The 12,356-nt window shown below is 39.4% G+C and overlaps 1 protein-coding gene across 5 annotated transcripts in view; it reads left to right on the top strand.

Moving 5' to 3' along the window:
* The window catches only part of CTNNA2 (catenin alpha 2), a 463,984-nt gene that overhangs the window by 46,869 nt on the left and 404,759 nt on the right, over positions 1-12,356 (top strand). For all 5 annotated transcript variants that reach the window (XM_069014748.1, XM_069014753.1, XM_069014749.1 and 2 more), the window contains exon 2: positions 9,608-9,714. In XM_069014748.1, the coding sequence (XP_068870849.1) occupies positions 9,613-9,714 (102 nt within the window). In that variant the 5' untranslated portion in view covers positions 9,608-9,612. The remainder of the gene's footprint in view (positions 1-9,607; positions 9,715-12,356) is intronic.

Below are 12,356 nucleotides of genomic sequence, written 5' to 3'. Positions count from 1 at the left end.
GCCAAATCAAATAGATTTACTGCCTTGAAAACTGGCTTTGTTCATAATAAGACGTTACGGAGGAAACTTTAAAAATTTGGTATGGTGAGGAAATTTACTACCATGATGGTGGGTTTTTATGCTGCTGCTGTGTATGTGGAATGTAAATATCAGCTGCCACTAGATTGTGATTTTTCTGTCTGGAAAGGTGTTCAAAGGCTAGGTTGGACTGGGCTTGGGGCAAGCTGGTCTAGTGGAAGTGTCCCTGCCCATGGCAAGGGGTGGGACAAAATGAGCTTTAAGGTCCCTTCCAACCCAAACCATTCTGTGATTCTGTGACTATATCATCTCCAGCTCTGTAAATAATCCCATTACTTGGAGAAATATTTCTTGAAACAAATCATCTCCAACATGTCCAATCTATGATCAAACAGTTCTCTGCATTTTATGGGTAGTGGATTGCACCAGGCAGTGCCAGTGCCTTTCCAGCTCCATGAATTGTGTTGCCATGGAGCATAAATCTCCCGATGTCACTGGCCTGCCTGACCCACTCCAGTACATTTATAATTAGTGGGGACTCTTAAATCTGTATGCTTCTTATCTTAATGGAAGGTAGTGCTGTAGATTGTGTGGTGTTCAGTGCTGGAGTTCAAGGGGTCTGGAATTCACTTGGATAAAAGCAGTTTAGTTCCTGCTGGAGCGTGTGAATTGACTTTTCTGGAAACCTGGTTGTTTTTTGGGGACTGCAGAATGACCTTCAGTGTGTTTGCATGGCTGTACAGAACTTTTTGAAATGAAGCCAGATCCCATCCTTTGCCTTTTTAAAAATTTTTTGTTGACAGTGTCCTGCAGGAAGGAAGAGATGTGATTACTGTAATCACCTCCATGTCATGCACCGTATCTTCTAATGAAGTCAGTTCTGTTTAAAGTTATCCTTACCTGAGAGACAGTCAAGTTCTGAATTTAAAATAAGCAGGGATGAAAAATCCATCTCAGGTCCCTGTTCCTCATACATATTTTTTCCATATTTAAAAATCTTTTAAAAGTTGTTTATTTCTATGAAGAAATAGAAATTTCTGTGAAGCTGTTTAATTTCAGCTTTCACTCACTTGGCCTGGACTAGGGAGTCAGTTACAATAATTGGTTATTTTTTGGTTTTAGGATTTCTAAAGTTCTCTTAAATAAAAATCTGTAAATCTGTGATAGCAACTTTAATTTTGTTACCCCCATGTAGTACTTTGTTACATATTCAAGTGTCTACTTCTCCCATTGTTTTGTAAGAGGTTTATGTTGAATTGTCAGCATTTCTCTGAGATAATTCTGCTTCTTTTCTGGATTGTCTTCAGTACTCTGCATACTCAAGAAAAATAAGAAAAAATCAAGATTAGTCCAAATATATAATGGATTAAAGAGAGTGGTCAGGTGTTAGAAGCCTTATCTCTCTCTTGACATTTTTCCAAAGTCGTGTGTCAGTTTTGGGAGAAAGTGCTACTTTTTTTTTGTTTTTTAAGTTGCCTTCTTTAAAAGCTTTGAGATGGCATCTTTTACATTAGAAATTGTACATGTTCCCTGATTGCATCACATCCTTTTGAATAAAAGACTTTTCTGAATACGAAACACAGAGCTTTATTATCTTTAATTCAGTTAATTCAGTTGAGAATATAATGGTGATGCAGTTCTTATGCCACATTGTATTTCAGTTTTTTCCAACTAACAGAACAGCAGCAAATCCTCTGAACACACAGCTGGGGAAGAAAAAACTTCTTGGATATCATCATGGATGGCAATCTATGCACTGTGCTTTATTTAAAACATCCATCACTATAAGAACAGCATCAGGAAAGTTTTCAGTAACAAGTGACCAAGCAGAATTAAGCAGTTCAGTTCTTATTCTAATAACATTTAGTTCTATCATTGCAGATTTTTACTTTGTCCTTTGTTTGCATTAGTGGCAAATGATTATGGAGTGGTACCCCTGGCTCCTCTCAGAATGAGGCCTATTCTGAACAGGTTTTTCTAGGGATAGAACAACTTTCTGTAAAATGTTTAAAGGAAGAGCAGATTTAATGAACACAAGGTTAGATGATGAATTCCTCTGCGATTTTTAGGAATTTCTCAGAGGCAATTGATGAGAAGCTGGACAAATGCAGATACAGGACAATTGAATATCTGGAGGTTTCTGGGAATGTTCAGAGAGGTGGATAATGACCCCAGATATTAATTGCTGAGGAAGATGTCAGCTGTGCTTCCACTGGGCGTTGTTTGAAACCAATCTTATTTAATGTGTTAGTTATGGAGTTGGAAAATGGCAGAGCCCCTTCTCCTTGGTGTGGAGGCTTGTGGACTTTCCAAGGGCAAAGGGAGACTCTTCTCATCCAGTGGGATTGTACAAGCTTTGGGCTGGTTGTGTCTGGAGCTCAGTGCAGGAAAACAATGTTGCACCTGTAGGAACAACAGAAAAAAATTTTAATTAAAGTGATGAATAATTAGATAATTTAAAGCTTAGTGAAAGAGAAATGTGTGTAGAGATGCTAATACAGCATTGCCATTCTAGTGAAACCAGCAGGGAAACAGTCTCCTGAAAAAGCCAACCAAACTAAAAAAAAGCTCAAAACCCCCTAAAGCTTTGACTCTCCATAGGAAAAACTGTCAATTGTTTCATTTAGAGGCAGCAGTGGTTGAACTGCCTGGAATAAAGAGTTCTCTCTCTGAGAAATGAAGAGCAGCTGCAGGGTAATACAGAGGTAAGGTTAATTGGAGTTTCCAAGGATGAGGAATTGTAAATAGGATTCTTTCAGTGAAAGGATGACCCCTACATGCAGAAGCAGAAGCAGAAGCTTGCAAAGTCATGGTTAGGATTAAGTTCAAGAACACTTTTTGAAGAATTGTTGGAACCCGAGACACTAATTCTGTGTTGTAAGGGGAGCAAATGTGTTAATTTAAACCAAAGATTCTTAATACTTCTCTGTCTTTGTGAAATGTGAGCTGTTATTGCTAATGCCGAGTTCATACTGTGAAAAGTGTCAAACAGAAGAAATTAATAAATGTTAGGAGTTTTTTTTCCTGCAAGGTGTGTGATTAATGTTGCCTTAAGTAGAAGCAGAAAAAAAAGTTTCAAAAGTTACAGTTTTACTACTAAAAAGGAAGGTAATTTCTGTAAATTCAGCATATCTACAGCAATTTAACTGTCTTACTCAGATATTACTTTGCTACATGTAGAAATTTGCATCATTTGGGGGAAAATGTGACGGAGGGAGAAGGCAGAGTGTCAGATCTGCACCGAGGACCTGATTTAAAATGATTTGGTTTCCCTGGGCTTGCAGCATGACCCTACATGAACCAGCCTCCCAGCAGCACTGAGCTCAGAGGCTTTGATCACGTCCAGAGCTGTGAGAGGACTTCTATGAGGAGGTGTTGAGGAGCTGTGTGAGTACAGAGCGATTTGTGGGAAAATCTGTGGTTGTACAGAAGAGACAGGACAGCTTCTTCTGAGGCCTGGGCTGCCCTGTGGTACAGATTCCTTAAAATCTTCTGTTTCACTGAGCTTTTTGGGAAACTCCCCTGCCTTGACTGTTAAAGTTGCTCAGAGGAAAAAAAGCATGCTTGTGTAAGAAATTCAAGATAAATGATTCAAATATAGGAATTTTGTGTATGGCTGTTTAAAGCAGCTTTCAAGCACTTTGACTGCTTACTTGTATTGGAGTAAATTACTTTTCACGTGATTCTACCCCTAATATTTAATAAAGCAAACAAATGCAAACAACCCTATATTTCATCCTTCCTAGGGATAGCACTCCCTAAATCACCAGGCTCCTCATGGAGAACCAACCATTGGGAATTTAGGTATTTTAAGAATTGAATATTGGATATAACATCCCCCTGGAGTGAAGATCTTCTAAATAATAAACTTCACCTGGGTGCTGAATGATGAGAGAGCTCAAACAGGCACTCAAACTGCAGCCGTAGGTGTGTGAGCCCTTAAAGTAGAGTTATTTTTCTGAGCCATATAGTAGATAAAAACGATTTGGACACTGCATGCAGTTAAGGTTTGCACAGAATTCTGAGGTCCATTCTCTCTCTCCAGTTGAAGCAGAGGCAGCAGCGGGTTGGGTGTGGGTGGAATCTCTCTTACTCTGCTCCTTACGCTGGTGTTTGTGCCTTCCCTGGGAGTTTTTCAGGGCCTCTTCAATTTCTGGAGGCAGTTTGCTCTCACATCTGAGGCAGGTCTTGGTGTAGGCTGCTGTCTCCAATTGAGCTGGTTAATATGACTGAAAAATGTGAATCACTCCAGCATTGTCTTTTTTTAGCTTGCTGGTTCCTGTGTTGGGGCTCTCCATGGTCTCTGTCTCCCTGGCTCTGTTGCCAAGGTAGTCCTCTCCTTGCAAAGCCCTTTTCCTTTCTTCCTTGGTGGTTTATTGGTTAGAAATCTGAGTTTGCATCATGGGCTGCTTCCATTTAAGAACTTTGGTTTTGTTGAGGCCAAAGCAGAGTCTTGCCCCACTGTGGAGGTGGAGGGTTAGCAGAAGGGGAGAGGGCTGTGAATCCAAAAGGAAGCTGAGAGCTTAGAAAAGGTCAAATTAAAAATTCTCTGCGTGGTTAAGCTTGAGAGTGGGGCCTAAAGGTTTAGTCTGGCTTGTTTCTTCCCTGCCGAAGTTTTAGGAAAGAAGAGAGAAGAGTCACATTCATGAAACAAAATAAACAAGTATGTCAAGAAGTTGTTTAAGTGTGGAGATGGATATTCCTTATACTCCTCCAAACCATCCTGCTCTGTTTATTATTTTTTCACTTTCTCCTTTCTCTGTTTTTTTAAGCTAGGTGATAGGAACTGCCCGTTTGAGCTCTGATTGTTTCAGCCAGATCCGCTGGAGGCTGTGCTGGTCTGTCATTGACTAATGATAAGAGCTTTTTATCTGCAGAAAGGCACGTTCTCTATTCCCTTTCTCCTTGCATTTCTACTCCTTGTTGTAAGTCTCTGTCCTCTTAGCACTTCCGCTTTATTTCCTCTCCTGGCAATTGTTACGCCCTCCTGCTTTTTGTTGTTCTGTCTCTATTTGTATTCTTGTGTGAGTAGAGACAGAGAATGGATGAAGGGGTTGGGAATTGTGCTGGAAACCAGGCTCCCTTGAGTATCAGAGCTCTTGCAGCTACACTTTCTGCTGCTCAGGTCAGAGCAGAGGTGCAACTGCATTGCTCAATACTGCAGATAAATGTAAGGGAACAGAATCTTGGCTATATATACCACCAGATTTTTATATATATATATTTATATATCTCACTGCAGCCCTCTGCCAGCCAGGTCAGGCAGGGGGTGGGCTCTCTATGGCTGTGTGTGTTGGTAGGATTTCAGATGTCTGAGCTGGTTTGTCCTGTGCTTCAGCCTCCCCTGTACCTGTGCGAGCTATTCCGGAGCCAGCTCGTGCATCCCTAAACTCTGTTACGCTCCGTAGGCAGACTCAGGGGTATAACCATTCATGTGTTTAGATTTCCGTCTCCCAAAGAAGCACATAAATGTCTGTGAAATCAGTCAGATTTTTTTTTTTTTTTTCTGTCTGTCTCAGGAGATTGTGGATCCTGCTGGAAGGAATTCCTTATTCCTCCCAGAAGTCTGTCTCTGTGCAGAGAGGTGTTTGTTTTGACGTGGTTCTCAATCTTCAGATGTGAACCGAGGAAGTGCAGACTGTGTCGTTCAGTTTTTAACTCATCTTAAACCAGTCTGTGTCTGGAGGAGCTGACCTGTCCTCCACCTCTGCTGCTCTTCTCAGAGCTTTGGTTGTGACCTGTGCTGCCATTAATGTGGCTTCAAAACCAGGCACGGAGTTGAGCACTTGTTTTCCTTCTGTAGGGTTGGTTAGTGTTCAGCCAGGTTCTGTTCCTGGTGGAATTCACAGCCCTATTACTAAGGGAGAAGGGTAGAAACGTGCAGGAAGAGCTGAGCTGGGAGATCAGGCGTGTTTAAGGCATGTGGGGAAGTGCCCTTTTGATCTGGGTATGGGGGCTGCAGTCCGGGGTGGTGACTGGTGTGGGAGAATCAGTTGTAAAGCATATTTTCTCTAGTAGTCCATATAAATGCCTTGAAACATTAGATATTAAAAATCTAGTATTAGAAAGTTAGTATTTTAAATCTACTATTTGGAAACATAGGCTGGCTTATTACTATTTTGCCTTTTGGCTCCTCTCACCTTACTGATTGTCTACCTTGCTGGACATCTTTCTTTCACCAATGAATATAATTTTTTGCCTTCCAGTAGCAAATAGAGTGTTGGAAGTACAGACTTGTGCTGCCAGCATTGCCAGTCTACTCTTGCCAGCTGATTAATCCTACAGCTTTGCTATGAGTCAGGTAGAAAGGGTTTTTAATTTATTCAGGATGAAATGTTTACCATCTGTCTTTCATGTCTGCATTGCAGATGTGAGCTGGACTAACAGCTGGAGGCCTGTTCAAGACTGGCAATGTTTATATTTCTAAAAACTTATCACTTTGCTTCAGCAAACGTTGTATTTGCTTGTAGATTTTAAAGATTTTTACTCTTACACTGAAGTTGCAGCACAGAAATGAGCTGTCACTTGTGAGCTGCTTTGACCCTCAGAAAAAGCACTGCTGTGTAAGTCACACGGAGTGGATCTGTTGTAGAGGAAAACAGGGAGTTGTAGTGTGATAGACAAACAATTCCACATGCAGAACATTTTGGGTTCGTAGGATGTTCCAAAAAGTAAAATTATGCTGTGTGAAAAGGCTGGTGGTAAGGGTGGTATGGGGTTTAGACTTTTAGGGACTGTTACGTAATGGAGAATTCTACTGATGTGGATTTTGATTCCACTTGTTCTAGTAAATATTTGTTAGTATTTGCTAAAGTAAATACTTATTTCCTTTACAGATAGGCTTTGAAGACAGACTGGCTGAACAAATGGTCACACTGAACATTACTGAGCTGGATAGAGACATTTCTGTATTGCTGTATTGAGGAAAAGCTAAAAGCTTAGAACAAGAGACATTTTGGCACGTGCTCAAGGAAGAAGAAACACAGGCAATAGAATTCCTAAAATATGTTCTTGAAAAAAGTCTGGAGCTAGTTTCAGGAGTAGGACTGCAGTATCTGTATACTTCTATAGCAGTATTATTACAGCACTGTTAACTTATATTTCCTATCAGTGGAGTACTTAAAGCTACTTTTGGGGAATATTTGGTCCAATAGTCATAAAATACTCTTAGTATCCTGTGCTTTATCCAACTGAGCAGTCCCTGTTAGCCTGTTTGGTGTAGGAAGTTCAATGTAGAAATTGCAAGGAAGAAATATTCCATCTATTCTTACATAAACACTTGGCCAGGTAACTTCATTTTAGTCTTGTCATTTAAAATTGCTGTTGTGACAGCAGCTGAAGGAATGTTGAGAAAAATACATTAATTTGACTTTTTTTTTTTACTGATTTGCTGTTGTGGTGTAGATTTGACTCCGAATGAAAAACAGTCATAAGTTTTTAATAAGGTTTTTTCTTGCCTGTGCCATTTTCTATTTGAAAGCCCTGCTCACCCTTTCATATTGAGTTCTGAAGGATATTTGTTTCATTTTTTAATAAAGGTTGAACCTGAGGCTGTATTCTGGGATGTAAATCTGATCATCCAGGTTATTTTTAGTATCACCTGCATGACTGCCATCCACTGAAATTAAATTGCTTTTGTAGGCTCTGGACTGTGGTACAGCTTTGAAATTATTTTTGAAATATGACAAGTGTATGTTTGAATACTCATGTTAGTAGTTGGTGAGAAAAAGTGTGCTTAGTAAAAAGAAAGACTATGGGACATATTTGAAAGTATCATAAGTCACAATTAACCAATTAGAATAATTGTCTGCTTCAGACTTATTTTTTGAATTCCAGAAGCCAACTGGAGTGGCAACTAACTTTATATAAAAGAGAAACAGGCTCGGAAAGATAATTAAATATTGTCTGTTGGAAAAATGATGGCTCCCACATCAACCATGTTTACAGCAACTAGAAACTGCCTCAGTTTTCTTTAATCACGTCTGGGTGTTTTCAGCACTGTAAAACACGAAACCTAATGGGTTTTTGTGGAAGAGTAGAAACTGAATAATAGTGATTTAGCACTCGCTAGGTAGTGTCTGATAATTCTGTTACCAAATGTTTGCAAGAGAGGGGAGGCTAATGGTGGTTTTTAGATGTGATTTATAAATACTTTGATTAGGGAGTTCTGATATGCCTCTGTTTTTGAGCAAGAGTTTTAACCCAGTGAGAATCTTTTGCAGCCTGTGAATGAATTTTGCAGAGACTCACCAGCCTGTTTATATTGATTGATAGTGATTACTCAAGACATTCTCCTGAGTAGAGCAGTAGAATTTATTTTGTATATACTGGATAATGCTGCTAAATCCTGAGTAACTACCTTACTGAATTGTGCTTCATGAAGTGGGTTGTGATTCAAGAGGCAATAGCTGAATTTCTTTCCATTTTGTTCCCATAATTATGGTGGTAATTCATTCATTTATTTATTTGTAAATTTCATAGCTGAAATTAGCTTATTGGTTAAAAATACTAAATTAAAATACTAAAGTTACTAAGTTAAAAATACTAAAATTGTTTTCTGGAGAAAACAATTTAAAACTTTTGGGATATTGTATACAGAGGGGCTTGACTTAAATCTCACACCATGTCCAATATGATATTACTGGTTTGTCTTTACCTGTTAAGTGTTCTCATGGTATATGGGACTTCTAATCTTTCATTTTAATTTTAAAATGAAGGGAAATATTTAAATTATAATTATTTAAAATGAAGATTTTTCTCATTAGATTGTTTGGTCTTCTTGTTTGGTGGACAAGTTAGTTTATATGTGGCTTTTCTTGTCACCAAATACTTAAATCACTGTTCAGTGCAATGAGGTGCATTGGATGGCTCTTACAACCTGACAGCTGGACTTCTCTGTATGTGGAATTTCAAAAATTAAGTCAACTATCTAGAAAATGGCATGAAAACCTGAAATGGGAAATACAATGACAGCAATTTGCTGTTGTCTTCATTTTGGGCTTTGTTTAAGCTTTTAAGCCTAAGGTGGTCTGCAGAATCTGTTTTGGCTTTAAATGGGTACTTCTCTTTTTGATGGAAAATTAAGAAACGCTGAATACTGTGGAGAAGTTTGATTCAAAAATCTCAACAGAGTTGTTGAATTTGTTTTATTCCATTTCTGAGTATTCTGCTTCCTTGTCTCTCCCACTCTGAGCAATGCAGGGGGATATGGGGGTTGTAGTAAGTTCATAACACTCCTGCTTCTTCCTCACACTTTTCCCCTGCTCCAGTTTGGGTTCTCTCAGGATGGAGTCCTTCAGGATACACCTGGTCTTGCCTGTTCCCTCCATGGGATGTGGTTCCTTCAGGACACATCCATCTGCTGTGGTGTTGGAGGTACAGGAGTAAAAAAATCCTGAATATAAATGTCTAAGCACTCTTTGGATGTGGCAGTGGTGCACTTGGAGTTCTTGGGAGTAGAGGAACCCCAGTGAGATTATGGAGAAGTATTTTATGTGTGGATATATATATTTATTCTTTAAATAAATGATACGCAGTATGTGGATCTTGCACTAATAATTTTCGTGTTGTGTAATTTTATCTGTTCCAGGGAGTATGACTTCTGCAACGTCACCTATCATTTTGAAATGGGACCCCAAAAGTTTGGAAATCAGGACTCTCACAGTAGAGAGACTATTGGAGCCACTTGTTACCCAGGCAAGTATCTTTGGTTTGTTTTGTTTCTTCCTTCAGCCTGATGCTGTATTTACTCTTTTTACATAATTATCTTAATAGTGTTGGATAATAAAAACATGAGCAGTTTTTGTTCGTGATCTCTGTTGGAAAGCTCTGTTCAAACATGTTTAGAGGCTCTTGTTCTAAATAATTTATAGTCTCAAAATATGAGAAGGAATACAGTAGCAACAACTATTTGCTTATGTCTGTCGTATAAAGCAATTTAGAAAGTTATGGAACAGTCAATCTAAGATAGGTATCCAACTGAGCACGTGCTCCTGGTTTGTTATTTCACCTTGAAAGACAGGTTCAAAATAGAAACAAAACAAAACCAACCATCCAAATTACAGAAACTATTAAAACCTGTTTCATTTTGTCCTGCAATCATTGAGAGAGTATGTAGAGGCCTGGTGCCTTTCTGTTTCTGAGTTGCTCTTAATAATGGAAAGCTACTTCTTTAATTCCCCCAAAATGATGTCTCTGTATGGTTCCTCTGCTCTTTGAGTGAGTCACTTCCCAAAGAAATGACATCTGGATGTCTTTCTTTGTTTTTGAAAAAAAATTATGTTATTTCTCTACAAATTATTTTGCACATGAAAGTCTCTAACCATTTACACAACTTCACAGACTCAAGGCAGAGAGTTCTTTCATTCCACATAGCTGGTAATAACATAGTAATTAACTTTCACTATAAACCTTGATAATTTTGCTCTTGATACGAAAGACAGACTAAAATCCCGAATTCACTGTGAAACCAGCTGAAAATGGGGTTACCAGCTCTCTGTTATTCTGGTACTGGTGTTGGCGCAGCAAGTGAAACTTCTGTGCACCAAACTCAGATGTGAAACCCAAGTTACTGGGTCCTCTGTGAGGGAATGTCCTGTTTTCTTTAGCTTTACTTTCAACTGCTTTGCCCAGAGAGGAGGAAACATCAGCCCAGAAGGGAAAGTGCCATTGTAGCTTCATAGTTTCACCAGGTGCTGGATTAACTTTGGGCTCAGCCACACCTTTGTTTGATAGCACGCTTGAGCAAATGTAAATCAAGAAATTACAAGCTGAGCTACAGGACGTGGATTTCTTTAATGGTAAAACCTCATGTTCCCAAGATTGTATTTTGATGAGAAACAATGTATTTCTATTTTAGCAGTGTGTCAAGGAGAGTCGAGAAAATAAAGTGCTGTTTAGAGAGGGTAGAGAAATGTTAGGCTATTCTTTTATTCAACTTCTATGAATATTTCCATTCTGATTTATTCTTCTCATAGTTTTCTAGATAATATGAATAAATAAAACCCCCCTTTTGAACATGTAATTTTATTTTTTATATTAGGGAAATAAGTAGTTTTACTTATTTCCCTCTGCTTTGATTCCAGTGGAGTATGTTTGACTAAAACGTGTTTTATATGAGCCACACAAGCCTAATCACGAAAGCTCCATGATGAAAAATGTGTTACCTTCAGAGTGTGTTTATCTGTTGCATTTTTAGCTGGAGTTATTCAGCTGCTCTTTCTGTTTTTCTCAGATAAGTTAACGATCATCCCAGTTTTAAAGACTTTTTTATTTTTTTCTGCCTGGAATTGCATTTGCAGTCTGGTCAAGTCGGGAATAGTCTCTTGTTTACCTCTGTTGGGGCTTCGATTGCAATCTGCCTGTGCAGCAGCAGCCTCCACGAGATGCCAAGTGCACGTTCTGTGGGCAAAGATTGGGATCTCCTTAAAAAGTTTCAAAGCAATTTCCTTCCTGAGAGAGAGAGAGAGAGAGAGAGAATATCTAATTTGAAACTTTGTCTTGGCAAATAAATAAATAAATAGATAGGTATTTAATCCCATTCAGTTTGAGCTCTGAAGTCCACTTGTGGATTCAAATGAGCTGCTTAACAGGGAGATCATAGAGATGGGAAGTTCTGCTGTAAGTCATTGAAATAGGTCAGTGAATAGAAGAGAGAGATTTAATGGCCCCAAAAGGCAGCAGAACTTTGCTGCAAAAGTTCCTGGGCAACCTTTGAAGGCAGTCCTACTTCCACAGAATAATTCAGGTTGGAAAAGCCCTCCAAGATCATTGAGTCCAACCTGTGACTGATCCCACCTTGTTACCAGCCCAGAGCACTGACTGCCACGTCCAGTCCTTCCTTAGACACCTCCGGGGATGGGGACTCCAGACCTCCCTGGGCAGATCCAATGCCTGACAACCCTTTCAGTGAATAAATTCCTCCTGATGTCCACCCTGAATCTCCCCTGGCACAGCTCAAGGCCATGTCCTCTCATTCTCTTGCTGGTTGTCTGGGGGAAGAGGCCAGTCCCCACCTTGCCACAACCTCCTTGCAGGGAGTTGTAGAGGAGTTTTAACCAGCAGTTTGGAGCAGATGAAATCCTGAGTCCCTTACAGCCAAAATTTGCCTGATCATGTGATTTCCAGCACCACCAGGACAAATTCATGCTTTATTTTGGCATTCACATTTGAATATTCAGAGCACCCTCTTGTTCTCCAAGCTGTGTATGATTTTGGACAAGGCTAGAAAAACTGGAAGTTGTTGTAGACAAGTTTTGGGGCTCCAGAAATGCAAATTTAGTCCTTTGTATCTGTGAACTTAGACTCTGAACTCAGTGTATGTATAAGCACATGACTGA

Source organism: Aphelocoma coerulescens, chromosome 4 (genome assembly GCF_041296385.1).
Source record: "Aphelocoma coerulescens isolate FSJ_1873_10779 chromosome 4, UR_Acoe_1.0, whole genome shotgun sequence".
Lineage (NCBI taxonomy): Eukaryota > Metazoa > Chordata > Aves > Passeriformes > Corvidae > Aphelocoma > Aphelocoma coerulescens.
Note: the sequence above shows the minus strand (reverse complement) of the source record. Positions and strands in the feature narration are given on the sequence as shown.